Here is a 19,144-nt window from a genome sequence, read left to right on the forward strand (position 1 = left end):
GCTAGTAACAATGATAAGGCCATCAAAATTTCTGTAATTTTTTAATCATCAAATAATTCTATAAACTTACAAAATCCATAGATTCCTAGCAAAACATTTTTAACAAAGATAAAAATAAGAAAAAAGTCAATTAAAAAATAAATAAAACATACCTAGAAATGGAATCCGTCTAGAAAGAAAGAGAAAAACATAGGCATACTAAATTTTTATGTTTTCATTAAACTATTAACCTCTGATTAAGTAAATTTAATGTAGTATCAATAGCATTTTCAAACTATTAAACTAACATCTGTTTTCTACATGTGTTTTAATTTTACTGAGGTTGTTTTAGAAAGAGGTTCTAGAATACAGAGTCACTGTATATTTTCAAAGGCATATCATCATGCAATTACATGTGGCAATTTATGGGTATCTCCTGTGACTTCCTACAATGACCACTTACAATATTTTTTAATTAAAATAAAAAAAGAGACTAAGAAAGATATCTATTACATATACCCACTGAGCAGGAGGAAGTAATATATTTACATTAAGAAATGTTGAGTTTACTATGATATCTCAAAGCAGTCATTTTACTCATTTTTGTTTCTGAGGCAATGAGAAGCAAACAAATGAACACCTAAGGTACTTTATACATAACAGTATATACATATTTTGTTTAAAATTTACTTTCTGGAAATCTAGCTATATACCTTTAAGGTTAGCAGTTAGGTGATAGGAAATTTAATTTTCTCAAGCAAGTGGTATGCTACACTCAAGTTCCAGAAAGTCTTATTTAAATGGTGAAAAGATTAATAGGGTAAAACACTCTTACTGGGGGCCAAAGTAGTCTTTTTCAGTAGTCAAATTTAGCCTTTTCTTCTTCTATTGAAATACTCACTGATTCTATAATTTAACTATACAGAATGGTTTGTTAAACTTCTTAATTTAAATATTAGTGATTTCCCATTATATTTATCTTTGGAGATACTGTAAAATTACTAGGTTACTTTTGGGATTGTTAAGCCTATTTTGGACTAAAAATGTTTTACTAAAGTCTATGTAAATTTCCTCTGCAAAACCAATTTTAACTTTGCTCCTTCCATTGTTTTTTAAAGTAATGTTTTATTTTATCGATTTACTCTTTGGTTTTACAACAACTAACAATTTTAAAGAATAAATTTCAATTTTCAACATATTCAAATTCAGTAAAATGGCTATTCATGAACTAAAATGTCTACATATCAAACAAAAATAATACATCTCACCTTATAGTTTGCACTTACATTCACTGATTTAAATTTTAAAAATAGAAAGTCTAGTCACAGAAATCACTCACATTCCGTTTGTCTTTAAAAATCATGGTGTTATCACTGATTATTATTACTGTTTTTGACATGAGGTGTCACTCTGTTTCCTAGGCTGGAGTGCATTGATATGATCACAGCTCACTACAGCCTCGACTTCCTGGCCCAAGTGATCCTTCTGCCTCAGCCTCCCAGTTAGCTGGGATTACACGCATGCAACACCACATCCGACTAATTTCTTAAATTTACTGTTGAGATAGGGTCTCCTATGTTGCCCAAGTTGGTCTTCAACTCCTGGGCTCAAGTAACCCTCCCACCTCAGCCTCCCAGAGTGTTGGGATTATAGGCGTGAGCCACCATGCCCGGCCTATCATTTAAAAACTTTTAAGAATTGTGGTAAAAACCACATACTGTAAAATTTACTATGTAAACTGTTTTTTAGAGTATATAGTTCAGTATTTTTAATTATATTCATATTGTTGTGCAAAAGATCTCTAGAATTTTTTCATCTTGTAAAAATAAAACTCTATATCCATTGAACAATTTCCTTTGTCCTCCTCTTCCTAGCTCTCGCAACAATGGTTCTACTTTCTGTTTCTATGATACCCAAATAAAATAAGTGGAATCACATAGTTCTTGTCTTTTTGTAACTTGCTTATTTCATTTAGCATAATGCCCTTGTTCCCCAAATTTTAAGATTAATTTTCCAAAGTAAAAATATGCTTTTAAAGATAAAAAAGATTAAAACATATAGAATGATATTCAGAAATATCTTTCTGACTATGGTATTGTAAGTTCATATAATGGTATACAAAGTTCCTGTGTAATTTCTCATCCCTCCATTCTCTAGATAACCACTGTTATCTAACCAACCTTTTCTGGACACATAACATCTATGTGAATAGAGAAAATATTGATCTACACACATACATTGCATCTTATTTATTTATCTACATCCATTCTTCCTTTTTCTCATGGTGTAGCAGTTACTAGGTTTAGGTGAGATGACATGTAGCCCATGTTGGTAGCAAAATGGCTGCAACAGTTCAGTGATAGGCCCTGTCTATCCTAAGCCAACTATAATCTCATCCCTATGAGATTAATCAGCCTGAGGATGAAGCTGACACAAAGGACTGCAGAATATAACTGGAGTACATTTTCTTTGTTTAATCCAGTTTGACTTAGGTTTCATATTGTTATTTATATTTGTTATATTTATTTATATGTTATTCGTTACTTAACTAAAAGAACTCCAACCTATTTGGAGTTACAACAAATAGATTGTTCTATTAAATAGGTTGGAGTTCTTTTAGTTATAAGTAACGAATAACATATAAATAAATATAGATCTATTTAAAGTAAACAAAAAACACTTAAATTGAAAATAAAAAAACTTTTCTTTTTAGAAACAATGTTCCTCTTCATCTTAACGTATCTCACATATAATTTTAACAGTAAAACTAAATACAATATACATCAATATGCTTCAAAATTACAACTTTAAAAGCTAGATAATCTCCCTTCCACTCCAGCTTGGTGGGGGTTGGACTCTGCATGATAAGGCAATGAGAGGTGTCAGACAGGGAAGGTTTACTAATTTCCTCCCCTCTTGTTTACCTGTCCATTGGTTTTCATGGAAAGATGAGAATTTACAGGGTACTACTGGGAAAGGAAGATGATGGGTAAGTTGATAGAATATAATAAAGAAGGGACATAGGTAAATTGGGGAGTTCTGATAACTGACAAGCAAATAGTTTAGGTAACAGTTAAAGCTTTAGGTCTGCAAATAATGTAACCTCAGAACCAATTCACTCCTCAATGTCTGGCCACCTAAAGATAAAATTAAAATTTTGGGGTGGAAACAGGCAAACTTGGCCCTAAAATAATGTTCACAGTTACCTAGCAAAGGCAACCTACTTTTGTTCACTTCCTGTTACTGTAGATCCTTGCTGACTAAAAAGAAATGTGTTTGCTCTATTAAGGAACTTTAACTCAAAATGAGTAAAATAATATTAATATGACCAGAATGCTATTTCAGGCTAAACAATGCCAGGTTTAGAACTAACTCGTGTTGTTCAGCTCTATCCTCATACGAATAGAAATATTTTAAATATTTTTTAGCTTTCTGCACAGCCAAACAATCAGGAAGCGGGTGGGGGAACTTTCAACCTTTGCTGGCTATGCAGCCTTGTCATTCAAACTTGCTTTAGGTCCTTCATCAGTACTGAGAGGAAAAAAATGTCTTTTAGATTCTAAACATAAAAATCTGTTGGAGACTCTAAATTTCTAAATATATGTAAAAGAAAGTGAAAAGATGCCTATCTTCTCCAGAACATAATTTTGAAATAAAATCTACAGAAATAAAATCTGAGCCTACTACTTTCGGATTTCCACTACTTCTGAGTAGCCTTTAGATATTTTCCTTTGGCCAAGGGTACTATTTCTTTTTCTGCTTCTTCTTTTAACGCCGAAGGTTAAATGACATACAATAAATTACATGCACTTAGAGTGTACAATTTGGTGAGTTTTGGCAGTTCTGTATATCCACAAAACCACCACTAGGATCAAGACCCAGAACATTTTCATCACCTCCAAAACATTATTTTGTGACCCTTCCCAGTCCTTTTAATCCTGATCCCCAGGCAAACACTGCTATTGCATACCCGGCATGTAGGTAGAGTATGCAATAACTGTTTTTCATGAATAAATATAATAAAACACAATTTAAAAGGATTATTAAAAAATATGAATACTTCTCAATACAAAAAGTAATGGTATTTACCTGAGTTTCTTTCTTATTGGATCCCTCTTCTGTGTCTGATTGTTGTTCTTGTTCATTTTCATCACTCTAAAAATAGATTGCCAATTTATTGTAGGAAATTTTACTAATAATTTCAAAAATTATTTTTTAAAATAATTTTTGGGAGTCCTCTCTCAGAATATACATTGAGACATTTGTAGATAAAATGAGATGTCTAGGATTTTCTTCTAAATAATATGGGAGTTGGGGGATAGGGTGAGAATTTAACTGAAAAAATGAATACTTGGGGTAGGGCTCCTCACACTATTCTGTTACTTCTATAAAGTATATGTTTAACTTTTCTATATTAAAAATCAAAAGAAAAATAGAAAACTATTTTTTGATTTCCCCATCTGTTCTTCCTTTGTCATTTATGTATGATTTTCCTTCTCTTTTTAAACTTTTTAAAACAGACATATGCACTCTTGATTCATCAAGTCGAATATATATTTTGTCCACAGCATGGACAATGCAAAGATATTAAAACTCTTGAACTCCATTTAATACTTTCCCATATCTTTGTGCTACTGTTTTCATATGCCTTAGCTCTTTATATATTTTAAGCTGCATATGACAATGTTATTTGCGGTACATTTAATTAATTAATTAGTAATTAAGTAAAATGAAAATGGACTAAAACACTGTAATTAAAAAAATGTTCAGAAAAAAGTTGACCTAAATATGTTGTTTATTAAAAAAACACAAATAAATTGAAAATAATGGAAAACATATATAATACAAAGATAATCAAAGAAAGCTTTTCAAAAAAGCAGAATTTAAGGTAAGATATAATATTAAGAGATAAAGAGAAACATACAGTGAGAGATGGGTCAGTTTAACAGGAAGACAGCTGATTCCATGTTTTCAGTGAAAGAATGGATAGAAATTTTCTTTAAAAAGTATTTTTATAACAATAGAAGTAAATGTACTGCTACATACAATAGCACAGATATATCTTATAAACATAACACTGAGTTATAAAATTTATAGTTCTAGTCATATGCTCTTCAAAAACAGGCATAGTTAACTACGGTGTTAGAAATCAGGATACTAGCTAACTTTGAAAATGAGGATAATAGGGATTGAGAGGGAGAACATGGGGGCAATCTACGCTGCTGCTTTTATTCATCATTCTCAGTGGTGATTACATAGATATGCTCCCATTGTGCTAATTCATTAAGCTATACATGTATGAGTTATATTTCTGAACATGCCATACTTCAATAAAAGGTTTATTTTTTAGAAAATGGACACAAAATCAATGAATAGCAGTGTCAGGCCTACATTCAAGGATCAGGAAAAAAACACTAATTTTTACAAGACTGTTGTAATTTGATAAACAAAGCACTGTTTCTATTTAGCATGCCTTGAGATGGAAGTAATCTGTAATGTACATCTTATAATGATATTTATGAAAATGAAATTTAAATAGACTCCTTAGATATTCTTAAAAGATGTTTTTACAAGTAAAGGAGCAGTTTAGCTATTATAAAATAATCAATACACGCACTCTGACCTTCAGACATTATTATTTCTATTCCATAATTAGGTCAGAACTACTCCTTTTAAGTAGTACCAACAATCTAAGTAGTTAACTATCCTTAAAAATAATTTTTCTCATTTAACAACTCAACTCAGAAAACACTGTGATGATTTAAGGAATATATAATCTAAGGCATATAAGAAATTATTAGTATGTACTTTTGGACACATTAAGAATACCACTGCTGGGTGCGGTGGCTCACGCCTGTAATCCCAGCACTTTGGGAGGCCGAGGTGGGCAGATCACAAGGTCAGGAGATCGAGACCATCCTGGCTAAACCAGTGAAACCCCACCTCTACTAAAAAATACAAAAAATTAGCCAGGTGTGGTGGGGTGCACCTGTAGTCCCAGCTACTTGGGAGGCTGAGGCAGGAGAATGGCGTGAATCCGGGAGGCAGAGCTTGCAGTGAGCCAAGATCGCGCAACTGCACGCCGGCCGGGGTGACAGAGAAAGACTCCGTATCAAAACAAAAACAAAAACCAAACCAAACCAAAACAAAACAAAAAACAGAATACTATCAAATAATGTATTTTAATAGATTCTCACATCTTGTGTCCAAAATGAAACTCCTGTAGATCTTCTTTTCTCTCTTGGTCGCCGTCGTTCTCTAATTGATTTAGATTGTGATTTATCTTCTCCTTCTTTTTCCTCTTCTCTTTTTTCTCCCTCTGTTAAGGATTGCAATAAACCACAATATAGCAATATATCTTGACAATATTTTGCAAGGTAATTGTAAAAACAATGGGTAAAATGGGCCAGGGGACTATCCAGGGGAAAGGAAGATGATAGGCAGCTGCTACTGCTTAGCTCCAGCCAATTGTTGAGAATACAGATCCAGTGTTGCCAGATCTGTCAACTTTTCAAGAAATGACAAAAATCTTAAGTTTGAAGTGAGTATCTCTAATATTAAATGTTGGTTCAACATTTTTACAAACACAATGCAGGCCTCACACATAGCAGTTTAAAGAACTGAAATATCTCAATGATCAATATAAGAAAATATATAGCTGGAAATTGGGAATAAACTTTATTTTCTGGTGTTTATTCTACATTATTACTGATATTATCATGACTAATACTGTAAGATTTAGGCTTTAAAATATAAAATGACTATAATTAAAAGTAATTTTATTTAGTACTTATCTCTGGTTTAAAGTAGGAATTACTCAGAATTTAAATAGAAAGTTTATATAAAATAATAGGAAATGGTAATAATGAGTATCAATATGCCAATATATAGTTGAGAGAAATGTATTTTTCAAGAAATAAGCATAAAAAATGTGTTCTAGTGAGATCATTACATGTATTTAGTAATTTCAGTTTACAACAATTTCACAAAAACTATTTAAATGATATGATCTACACAGTAGGCAAGAAATAGCTTGAAGCATCTGAAAAGCACTACAGTAATAAATTGCTTCTAGAAATAGTCACCCACCAGTTCTATATTAACTTTTCTTTGCAGGTGGACATGAAGATTTTTGTGAAATATTAGGTTATAAAAATATTAATATCAACTGCAGGCCATATTATTTTCTATTTCTGTTTTCTACTTTTCTCATTCTCAACCTTCATATTCTTTCTGTTTAGGTTCAATGAATCACAAGTTAGGATGCTGTTCCTTTTCTGTTGAATTACTATTTAGGAAACCCTAATCCAAGGGATTATATGAAGAAAGCAAAGTGTTTTCAAAATTTGCTATTCTTACCTCTTTCATTTTCTTTTGTTATTCCTCTGGAGTAAGAAGTTATGCCTACAAGACTATTTGGCCTGTTTAGTTGACTTGAAGCATAGAGTGAACTGCTCATAGTAGAAAGTGAAGAGGATGGAGTGGCTGAACTTGAAGTTGATACTGGCCTATAACGCTGGTAAGTCTGTGAAATATTAAGATCAAAACCATTTGAAACACTAAACACAATTAAAAACATATAAAATACTTAAAACTTCATTTCAAAGAAAAAGTAGTGTTCTAATCATGCCAAAGTAATTCAAATTTCCAGCTAAAATCCTTTACAGTATTTTGTATACGGTTTGTTGGTATATAAATCTCTTGTATGTTGAGGATCATAAGGACTATTCATACCATTTGACTTAAATGTGTTTTTGATATACTGTTACCTCATCATACGTTCTGGAGTATTTTTGTTTATATTCATCTTCTCTAGATGTTTCTGACTCCTTCTTTTCTTCTTGTTTCTCTTTATCTTGTTTTTCTTTTTCCTCTTTTTCTTTTTCTTCATTTTCTTGTTCTCTGGTTCGGGTAGAACGACTTCTTCCTATGGTTTTCTCAGCTTCTTGAAGATCAGTTAATGTCACTCCCTGCACACACAAAAAGATCAATATAATTATGAGATGCATTAAAGCTTGTTCAAAGGGATATTTTAGAAATACATATATCACATACAAATGCATTAAAAGTCAAATATGCATGTTTAGAATTGGTTTGCAAATGGAAACAGCAAGTTACATTCATTCTATGAAGAATGACCATTAGCAAGCACAATGATAGGTACTGGATACTCTATCCATATAAATGTTCCCCACAAGCTCAAAGTAGGGAAGAATAGCCAATATATATACTGTTTGCATATTATATTATAAATATTTATGTTTATATATGTCTCTCTGTGTGTGTGTATATATGTGTATATATATCTATACATACATGCACGACAATTGCTAAGGCTTAAAAGAGATTTCAATAAATTTTTCAAGATTTGACCTTGAAGAACAGGTTAGATTTCAAGAAGTGAAGAGTATAGGCAGAAAAAGTATATTAAGGCCCTAGCAAATAGTTCAGCTTGAAAGCTAAGTAATGGTAAGGACAGACAGCTGAATCTGGACTGTGGACCTTCCTAACTGTGGAAAAGCAGAAAGACACAAAAGTATGCATCATATATAGCATAATTAGAATGGCAAAATGGAGGTAAGGAGATCACCAGCCTGAATGACATTTTTTTAATACTTGCACATTAGCTGTTTAATATACCTAATATAAGACCCTATTCTCTGCCCACAACTTCCAAATATTCATAGAACTTTTAAATAGTTATTAGACATCATATATGATTATTCTAACCAAATACTCTGTGCCACACACTGTATTAGGAATAAGGATAAAATACTCAAAAAGACACAAAGGCATACGCTAATTAGATTAAATATAATAATAACAGTGTAACCGTACAAAAGGCTATGAGTAACCTTTACCTTTTGAGGATTTACTCACACTATATACTGACATCAATATTTTCACAACAAAGTGAAAAAGAGAAAAGTAACTTGTTTTACGTGTGTGTCTGTATATATGTTTTATATGCTACTTACATAAGTTTTATATATTAATTACATTAACCATACCTGTGTTGATCTTCTAGATTGTCTTGCTTGTCTAGATCTTGCTTTTCTTTGGGATTCAGACTCTTCATCCCTAACAGGAGTGAGGTATGATCTACAGTAATAGATTAAAAAAACTGTTAGTTGTAAATGCAATAACTGTGAATGTAAATATCTATCAATGTATATGAATAAAACATACAGGTTTAGTATTTTAATAAGTTTTAAGGAAAAGTCTTCAGAAAATGGTCTTTGAAATTCAATAATGCAATCCGATAATTTCTTTTTAGATTGGAACTAGTTATATTTTAATAATTATATTTTAATATCACATTTTAACTTCCTAACTACATTTAAAAAAATAATGTAATTTAATTTTAAGATGAAACTACATTTTTAAAAAGGATTTAGAGAACTGAAGATTAAAAATTTTAGCTCTACTGAAAGAAATAGAAAGATTTCATTTAGCCCAATTAACCAGAATGGATAAGGAGTAAATTTTTTGTCTGTTTTTAACCGAGGAAGATCCTCTTCTCCAGCCCTGAAAACATCCCCCAAAAGTGGTAATCTAAGCATCTTATTTAATGACCTACTAAAAGGGGCTTTAATTTCTTCTCTACCTACAGTATTTTCAAACATTGGAAGACAGGTATCAAATTCCTTTCTAAATCTTTTTTTTTTTTTTTTTTTTTTGAGACAAAAGTTTCAGTCTGTCACCCAGGCTGGAGTGCAGAGGCGTTCAAGTGATTCTCTCACCTCAGCCTCCCCAGTAGCTGGGACGACCTGCGCATACCACCACGCCTAATTTTTTTATTTTTAGTGAAGATGGGGTTTCAACCATGTTGGCCAGGTTGGTCTCGAACTCCTGACCTCAAGTGATCTGCCTGCCTTGGCCTCCCAGAGTGTTGGGCTTAAAGGCGTGAGCCACCGCACCCAGTCTCCCTGCATTCTTGTCAGTGTGCTTTTACTAATGACACTTACGTCAGACAACATGTTATTGTTCATACTTTGCTCTAAAAAATTCAAGTGTTTTTTATATATGAACAGCTTTTAAATCAGCATGTTACTCTTGAGTAACTGATTTTCTGATATAAAGAACAGGTCTTGGCATTTATCGCCACTAAATTTCTTCTTATAAATTTAAGCCTATGTTTCCTCTTGTCTCCTATGTTTCCTCTTGTCACAGGGTATGCACCTTTTCAAAAGCATGTAATCTGTGTCAAAAGTTAAACAAGGCTGGGTGTCATGGGTCATGCCTGTAATCCTAGCACATTGGAAGGCTGAAGAAGGCTGACTGCTTGAGCCCACGAATTCGAGCCCAGCCTGGGAAACATGAGGAAACCTGTCGCTACAAAAAAATAGAAAAATTAGCCAGGCATGTGGCACATGTCAGTACTCCCAGTTACTCTGGATGCTGAGATGAAAGGATCACCTGATCCTGGAGATCAAGGTTGCAGTCAGCTGAGATTGCACCACCACACAGCCTGGGTGACAGAGTTGAGACTCCATCTCAAAAAAAAAAAGTTAAATAATTAAAGTCAAACAAGCAAGGATATGACAGAGCCCTGCAACACAACATAAAGCCTTTCCTCTGATAATCAATATTTCTTGGGAAGTCCAATCATTAACGCTTCATCCAATTACACCACCTAGCTCACACTTCCCAGAGAACACTTACAGAAGTAGAGTACAGTTGACTGCTGAACACCACAGGTTTGAACTGTGCAGGTCCACTTATATGAAAGTTACACCAAGTGTGCCTGTCTCTTCTGCCTCCTCCTACCCTCTCCACCACCTCTGAGACAGCAAGACTAATCCCTCCTCTTCCTCCTCAATGTGAGGATGAAGAGAATTCTGACCTTTGTGATGATCCACTTCCACTTAATTAGTAAATACATTTTTCTTCCTTATGAGTATCTTAATAACATTCTTTTCTCTAGCTTACTTTATAGTAAGAATAGAGTATATATGCAACATACAATATATGTGCTAATCAACCGCTTATGTTATTGGTAAGGCTTGCAGTCAATGGTAGGCTATTAATTTAGATTTGGGGGATTCAAAAGTTACATGCAAATTTTTGACTGCACAGGGAGTCAGCACTCCTAACTCTTACAATGTTCAAGGGTCAACTGCATCTCTATCTTCTATGCTGTTTAAATTTATGAAGTTTATTCCACGTATTCCCCTCTTAAAACCCCAGGCAATGATCTACTGAGTTTTCTTTATTCAAATGCTGCCCCTTTTTTTTTTTTTTTGAGACGGAGTCTCACTCTGTGGCCCAGGCTGGAGTGCTGGGGCATGATACCGGCTCACTGTAAGCTCCGCCTTCCAGGTTCACGCCATTCTCCTGCCGCAGCCTCTCGAGTAGCTGGGACTACAGGCGCCCGCCACCAGGCCCAGCTAATTTTTTTTGTATTTTCAGTAGAGAAGGGGTTTCACCCTGTTAGCCAGGATGGTGTTGATCTCCTGACCTTGTGATCCGCCCACCTCGGCCTCCCAAAGTGCTGGGATTACAGGCGTGAGTCACCGCGCCAGCTCAAATGCTACTTTTAAAAAAGGCTCTTTCTTGGCCGGGCACGGTGGCTCACGCCTGTAATTCCAGTACTTTGGGAGGCCGAGGCAGGCAGATCACCTGAGGTCAGGAGTTCGAGACCAGCCTGACCAACATGGAGAAACCCCACCTCTACTAAAAATACAAAAGTAGCCGGGCTTGGTGGTGCATGCCTGTAATGCCAGCTACTCAGGAGGCTGAGGCAGGAGAACTGCTTGAACCCGGGAGGTGGAGGTTGTGGTAAGCTGAGATTGTGCCATTGCATTCCAGCCTGGGCAACTAGAGAAAAACTCTGTCTCAAAAAAAGATTCTTTCTTTTGTTAGCTTTAGCATTCTTCTCAATGTGTAATTCATTTTTTTAGCCTAACACTATTCATACAATCATAATAATAAACCTCTGAATTTACTGTGGGTTTTATGCCTTTTCTCTGTGTCCTTTAAAGCTCTCAGTTCAGCAAGTATAGCACATCTTCAAACATCCTTAGAATCATCTACCATTTTTTCAAAACTCTTTTGAGAACCCTCATTCCTTTTATATATATAAGGAAATCATATTTCTTTCTACAACCCTGAAATTTTTGGAAACTGCTTCTCTAAAACTAGAATATATGATATTATTCTTAGCATTCACCTCCTTAGATAATTAACCCTAAGATGACCAGGTAATTTCTCACGCAAGATCTTAGTTGCCTCAATTGCATCAATTAACTCTTACTTATTGCTTAAAATTAGTTCCGAGAACTGGTTCTTCTTGCTGTTTCTACATAATTACATTTGTAGCTAAGTCAAGAAATTCACAAGATGGAGTTTTACTTGAATGGGACATCCAATAAACTTATATTAAGATGAAAATTCCATCACTATTATACTTTGACTTTAATTTTATTTAGATATGCGATACTATGTTTTTATAACTATTATAGTGAGTTTCCTGGGACAAGTAATTCAAAAGGAGTAAGAGAATAACTAATAATCTTGTTATTAAAATTTAAGAACATTAATTCTGGGATATAAGAGGGGCTTGGGCTTGTTACAAAAAACGGTTGTATAAATTAGGGAAATGCTACATATTCTAACCTTCTCTAAGAAAACCACAATAACATATTAAAAGGTCTGTGATATAATGAGAAATGTAACCTGTATTAACTTGGCTTAACTCAGTATTTCCCAAGACCATTTAAATAGAGAATCCTCCACCCCAACCCATTTTGTGGCATATCCAGTAAATATAAAAAAGTGCTCCTAAGAACATCAGCCTGGAAAATGTCCAATGGCTATTTTTTTCCATTCATGCATTTAATTTAAGTATGTACCTACTGGCCCTATGCAATTTATTACTTTTCAGACTTCTACCAAACGAAGAGAAGAAAAAAGGAGATTAAACTTAAATGTGATAGTTAATCTGGTTAAACAAAGTTTATAGCAGACTGTGTATAGTAGCTCATGCCTGTATTCCAGCACATTAGGAGGTCAAGGTGGGAAGACTGCTTGAGGACAGGAGTTTGAGACCAACCTAGGCAACACAGTGAGACTCCATCTCTACAAAAATTTAAAAAATTAGCTGGGTGTGATGGCACACCTGTAGTCCCAGCTACTCAGGAGGCTGAGGTGAGAGGATCCCTTGAACCCAGGAGGTCATGGCTGCAGAAACTATCATCACACAACCACACACAGCCTGGGTGACCGAGATCCTGTCTTGGAAAAAAAAAAAAGTTCACAGCAAGACAGATAGGGTGCATGTTATCACTTTAGTATTTCATGAGCTGCTCTAAAACTAAACATGAACGTGAACTACTGTCAGATTTGATTACAGTCAAATGTTTCATATTTAGTTTATAACAGAGAAATTTGCATTGACACTTGGCTCTTTTTTATTACCGTGGCAAATAGTACTATCAACCATTACACTCTCTCCCAATGAACCTGGATTCCTTTTCAATAGTTTCAAATTGCCACAAAAGTCAATAAATCTATCATACCTGGTTTCACATATGAAGGTTAGGGGGATTAAAGTTACTAATTGAAAGACTTATAAAATCTGCACCTGCAGATAATTTTAATTTTCCATGTGACATTCATCCCAAATTAGCATAAAAATATAGCTTATCAATTTGTAATATAAACACATTTCCTTTATTTGATAATTACCATCTAATATTCAGTTCCTTTCTCCTCCTTTGGGGTACCTATCTAGAGCAGACCTCTAAGAATACGACATAGAGAAGAAAAATAATTTATGTATTTTCTGTACTTTTAATTGCAAAGAGCTGATCATTAAAAGATGGTAGAATATACCCACCAAACCCCACTGTTGCCTTTATCATTGCTATATCACACTGACCTTACCTACTGCATCTCTTTCTTAGAACTATACAGGGTATATAATTTTATTCCTTAGATGCTTACCATTTTCTGAGCAACCCAAATAGTATACCTGTGTTGACTTTTTTGTTGTTTTAGCCACAGTATATTCTCAAATTATCATATATACATTTTTAAGGCAGATTTTAAATCATATACATTTCAGAACCATTGATGAAATTTAAATAAAAGACAAACAGAAGAGGCCAACAATGTATTCAAGATTGCAAACAATTATTTCACATGGAACAAAACACAAACACTGATATGACTGCAAACATCACTGAAACAAGGTAAGACAAAAAATCTCTATAATGTAGAGCACAAAAAATGTCACCAGACACATTTTTTTCTTACGCAATTAGAATATGTTGTGTTTAAAAATATATCCAAGTGTTTAATTTTCAATCTTCAATGTCTTCCATTAAAACTAATTAGGACTAATTCTAAAAGTCAAAACTCAATTCTCTTCAGCAGAATAAACAATCTGTGGGTTAAGAATCATAATTTGTTCTGAAACAATTGATGATTCTGGGGAGACATTTATTAGGTTTTGTCACTGGAGACATTTTCAAAGGCACTGAATGCTAGAGACAGAAAAGATTCTAGAAGTTAAAAATATAAATCAAACACCTCATTTAACAGAAGAGATTCTGACTCAAAGATAATTCTAACCTTAAGAATCAAGGCAGAGTAAGGAGTTAAGAAACCAAGAACTTCTGATCCTTCTTCCTTTCAACAACCCCTCCCAACCCCACCAACAAAAAAAGTAAACCCCTCAAACTTAAATGATAGATACTAATTTCTGTTGGCTCTATGGTCTTACTGAGAGCACTACAACAACCTAAAACTGACTTAAGTTTATAGGAAAAAAGGGAAGAATAATTAAAATATAATATGTGACCTATACTGGTACTCAAATCACAAACCACCACTTGCAGTGGCATTATAAAAGTACCACTAAATTTCATCATAGAAGTACAAACAAAACCTAAATATAGACAAAAACTAAACATGCAATGATAGAAGAAAAAAGTTAACACTAACTTACTACTTTTCACATATTCAAACACAAATATTACTGTGAGGCCATTACTACTACAGGCCAGGCACTTCACTTGGCAACAGAGAAAAAAAAACTCTGTATGTAACTACTACGTGACAGAAATAAATCAAAGTTAATCTGGTCAGCATTTTAGTAAAAAAAAATTAGTTACATAATTTAATTTTGCAAGAATAAAATATAAAAATAAGGCTGACATTTGGTTTCCTAAGGTTTTCTTTTTTTTTTTTTTCCAAGAGGAAAAAAAAGCTAGGGACTATGCATAATATAGCAGAAAGAACTGAACTACTTTTCCTGCAATCTTGGGGCAAGCCTCAGCCCTCACACCAATAAACCATACAAAAGTAAAATAGTCACATATTATCTCTGGGTCTGTTTCCTTCGGTAAAGCAAGGAAATCCCAAAAGATAGTTAGTAAGCTCCTTTGTACATCTATGATTCCATGCCAATAGGTGGCAACAGAAAGAAGTGAGCAATGTTTTAAAAATATTTAAGCACACAAAATAAATTCAAACTCTTTGAAAAAAATCTAAATAATAAGTGCTTTCTATGTATCAGAGACAAAACTAAATGAATGTATTCAACACACTTAAAATTATCTGGCTTACACTTATGCACAGAAGTTTTTCCTTACCAAGAGAATCTTCATATAAAATTCTCAAAATCAACAGGAACTAAACAGTTCAACATTCTTCAAATTTCTTAATGGAGGAAACAATGAAAAGAATGATAAAACCTGTTTTTGTCATGTTGCATTTAATTTTCCGTGTGTTGTGTGTTCAGTTCATCAAAAAATTTTTTTGAAATAAAACCACCTTAGAAACTAAAATGTTTAGGTAAGAAAACAACTGTCTTGTTCACTGACTTTAAACAAAAAAATATTACTTCTGTCAGAGATGGATCACAAAGCCTAAATACAAATAATTGCTAGTTGTATTTAGTTCTGAGCTGACAGGGTATTTCATTTATTACTCTACTGGAGAGATGGTCGTCAGCCTCACAAGATCTTTTTCAAAACAAAAAAACAACTTTGATCACTGGGCAAGATATATCAGCAGTACTGTTATGACCTTTACACACCTGCGTCTCTCCCTGACCTCTGTTGTGGAGGAGACAGTGCCAGCAGTAGTTGTAGTCAGGGTTGTGGTAGAAGCTGCAGCATTTACAACAGTTGGAGCAACAGGAATGGTCACTGCCGTAGGAACACTGTCCTTTTCTTTTTCAGTACTATCCTCAGCCCACAAACGATTTGAGGTACTATAGCATCATAAGCAGCAACACAAAAAAGAGAAAAGGAAAACAGCTAAACAACGAAAGCACTTTCTAGCAGCTGAAAACACATGACTACAGGGATGGATTTTTTTAAAACATAAGGTGAGACATCCTTAAATTACGAACCAAAAAGCTCTCCCAGAGTTGTCAAAGAGAGAAATTTACATTTTAAGCAGTCTAATTCAAGGAAAGTTCATTGTTCAGGAACTTAAATTTTCCCCCAGACATGCAAAATTGCCTCATGTTGAACCAATTTTTGTTTGTGAATAAATTTAACAAGATAAATGAGAAAATCCAGAGCCCCACAATCTTCTAAACAAAAACGCATGCACATACATAAGCACACAGTAGACCTGAGCACAAAATGTATCTGTGACTTACCTGCTTTGTGTGCCTGCTGAGGAAGAACCCGTTGTAATCTTTGTAGTAGTGCTTGTGCTGGAAAGCAGGCTTTTCTGAAGCCCAGCTGCAGAGGTAACTGTTGGTGTTGATGTGGTGCTTGGAACACTAGAACTAATCAAATCATCTTGTCTTCTACCAAAGGAGCAACTAAACAAAAGAGTCATATCTATATAGGATGTGTTTGTATGTGTATTCTAGAGTTAATGTCTATACATTATACAAATTACAAGGCTAGAAAAAAATTAAAAACTGTGTTCCTAAATACACCACCAGCTCCAGCACCAAGAGTTGCATCTACGACTTGCTAGAGTTTAGACAACTTCACTAATTTGGTAGTGTATCATTTTAGTGCCTCCTCCCAACTTTCTCAGCAAGACAATGATCTGCTATTTCACATTTTTGAAACTATTCCACACCATATGCTCATGCCAGGCTGAGCCTGAAAAACACACTTTGGTTTTGTACTACCCACGGAAAACAAGACGTTGACATTTTTTGAAGAAAATTATTTCAGCAATGGGTCAGATACCTCGGAAGTAACCAATGCCTACGTGAAACTTGTTCACATCTTACTCTTCTTTTTGGTCGCTTTTAGTAAAGAAATTGTTTATAGGGCTTTTTTTCCTCTTCAACATGATACTACCAACATTCCAATTGAAAGTATTTCTATAGCTCTGAGTTCTAGGGCAAGGCAAATATTTCCAGATCAACAATGACAACCAGATCAATTAAGACACTGGCCTGTTTAAATTGTTCTAGTCAAGGAGTTCCTTCTAAAGGAGTTCCTTTTAAATATGTAACAATCTAAAAAACATTTCATAATATTTGAAGCTTAATTATATACTAGAAAGGCATAAGAACAAATTATCACCCATCTTTAAATATATATCCTGTGTTTAGAGTAAGTTTTAAACAACAAAAACTCATAATATTTAATAAAAACACGCATTTGTTTAAAATGATGTTAAACTGAGGGCTCCAAAAAAATTGCCTCATATTTTTATAAATGAATACATAAAAACCACTTAAGAATAATATTATTACCTTTTATGATAAGTTGATCCTTCATTAATTGAGCTATTTTTTTTAAGATCATCTTCCCATTTTCTCCTTGTATATGAACTACTTGTTCGCAAACTTGAAGAATCTCTGTTAAAAGAACACCCTTCAGATTCTGGTAGATAATTTTAAAATGGGATTAAAAAGGCTGTACACCAGTAAATATTAATATAAGCTGAAACTAGCAAAAACCTTTGGGAGGACACTTGGGAATATTTATCAAGAAGATAAAATAATTTCAGTACTAAGATTATACCCTAAGGTATAATTTTTCCCCTAAGTATAGGGGGAAAATTCAGATATTTACAGAAAATACTTTTTGATCACAAAATATAAAGTAGGGGAGATGCTTACTTTAACCGCAGAAGATCTACTTTATAGTATACTACGTGCCAATAAAAAACAATGCTTATTAAAAATATATATTTACATACAAGACTGCTTATGAGATCTTAGGGGAAAAAAATCAAAAGCTGGATATGATAACATGATTACAAGTATATTAAAAAGTTCTTGGCCAGTCACGGTGGCTCACACCTGTAACCCAGCACTTTGAGAGGCTGAGGCGGGTGGATCACAAGGTCAGGACTTCAAGACCAGCCTGGCCAAGATGGTGAAACCCCGTCTCTACGAAAAATACAAAAATTAGCCAGGCGTTGTGGCAGGTGCCTGTAACCCCAGCTACTCGAGAGACTGAGGCAGAGAACTGCTTGGACCCGAGAGGTGGAGGTTGCAGTGAGCCGAGATTGCGCCACTGCACTCCAGCATGAGTGAGAGTGAGACTCTGTCCCAAAAAAAAAAAAAAAAAAAAAATTCAAATTCTATAAGCTGAAAAATAGGAAGAAACAAACTAAAATATTTAAATAAAAATATTTAAAACAAACTAAAATGATTAAGTGAGGGCTTTCCTTCCCTTCTTCTTTCCCCTTTCCTAAATGTTCCAAATATTTAGAGAACTTAGTTTGCGACCTATCTCCTCCCACTTTCCCCTCACTCTGTTCCAGCCACAACTTCTTTGCTATTTCATGAACATACTAAGTCTGCACCTCCTCAGGACTATGTAGTTGGTATTTTCTCCTTCAGGAATACCCTCCATCTCTTCCCACAATACATATCCACACATAATTACAATGCTCATGTATTAACTCTCATGCTAGATAATAAAGATTTTATAGTGAATGCATAAAGCAAATAAAAATGAACTCACCTGTTTTCTTTCTCTTCAATGTCAGATGTACTGGCTAGTCGTCTTGGTATTGTAGGTGCAACATATGCAAGCCTAGTTCCTTTACTATCTTTCTCCTACACAACAGAGAAACAAGTAAAAATTAATTTGTGTACTGACTATAGACAATGCTAAAAGTATTAAGAAAAGGTTATTCAATAATGTACAATTACATACCTATCATAGTTTACAGTATTTCAACAATTCCTAAACTCTAAAATTAATGTCAATCAATAATTAGT

General features: G+C 34.0%; 1 protein-coding gene across 9 annotated transcripts in view; it reads right to left on the reverse strand.

Moving 5' to 3' along the window:
* The window catches only part of PPP1R12A (protein phosphatase 1 regulatory subunit 12A), a 161,947-nt gene that overhangs the window by 16,936 nt on the left and 125,867 nt on the right, over positions 1 to 19,144 (reverse strand). For 4 of the 9 annotated variants that reach the window (XR_002515723.2, XM_003906819.5, XM_021922637.2 and 1 more), the window contains exons 11-20: positions 18,885 to 18,979; positions 17,663 to 17,767; positions 16,598 to 16,765; positions 16,025 to 16,201; positions 8,991 to 9,081; positions 7,749 to 7,949; positions 7,339 to 7,504; positions 6,177 to 6,298; positions 4,069 to 4,134; positions 153 to 169 (exon numbers count right to left, since the gene is read on the reverse strand). Coding sequence is in view for 8 of the 9 variants with exons in the window: in XM_003906819.5 (XP_003906868.1) it covers positions 153 to 169; positions 4,069 to 4,134; positions 6,177 to 6,298; positions 7,339 to 7,504; positions 7,749 to 7,949; positions 8,991 to 9,081; positions 16,025 to 16,201; positions 16,598 to 16,765; positions 17,663 to 17,767; positions 18,885 to 18,979 (1,208 nt within the window). In the remaining variant the exon portion in view is untranslated. The remainder of the gene's footprint in view (positions 1 to 152; positions 170 to 4,068; positions 4,135 to 6,176; positions 6,299 to 7,338; positions 7,505 to 7,748; positions 7,950 to 8,990; positions 9,082 to 16,024; positions 16,202 to 16,597; positions 16,766 to 17,662; positions 17,768 to 18,884; positions 18,980 to 19,144) is intronic. The other 5 variants (XM_009181263.4, XM_021922639.2, XM_021922638.2 and 2 more) reach the window with 4 other exon arrangements.

Source organism: Papio anubis, chromosome 9 (genome assembly GCF_008728515.1).
Source record: "Papio anubis isolate 15944 chromosome 9, Panubis1.0, whole genome shotgun sequence".
Taxonomy (NCBI): domain Eukaryota; kingdom Metazoa; phylum Chordata; class Mammalia; order Primates; family Cercopithecidae; genus Papio; species Papio anubis.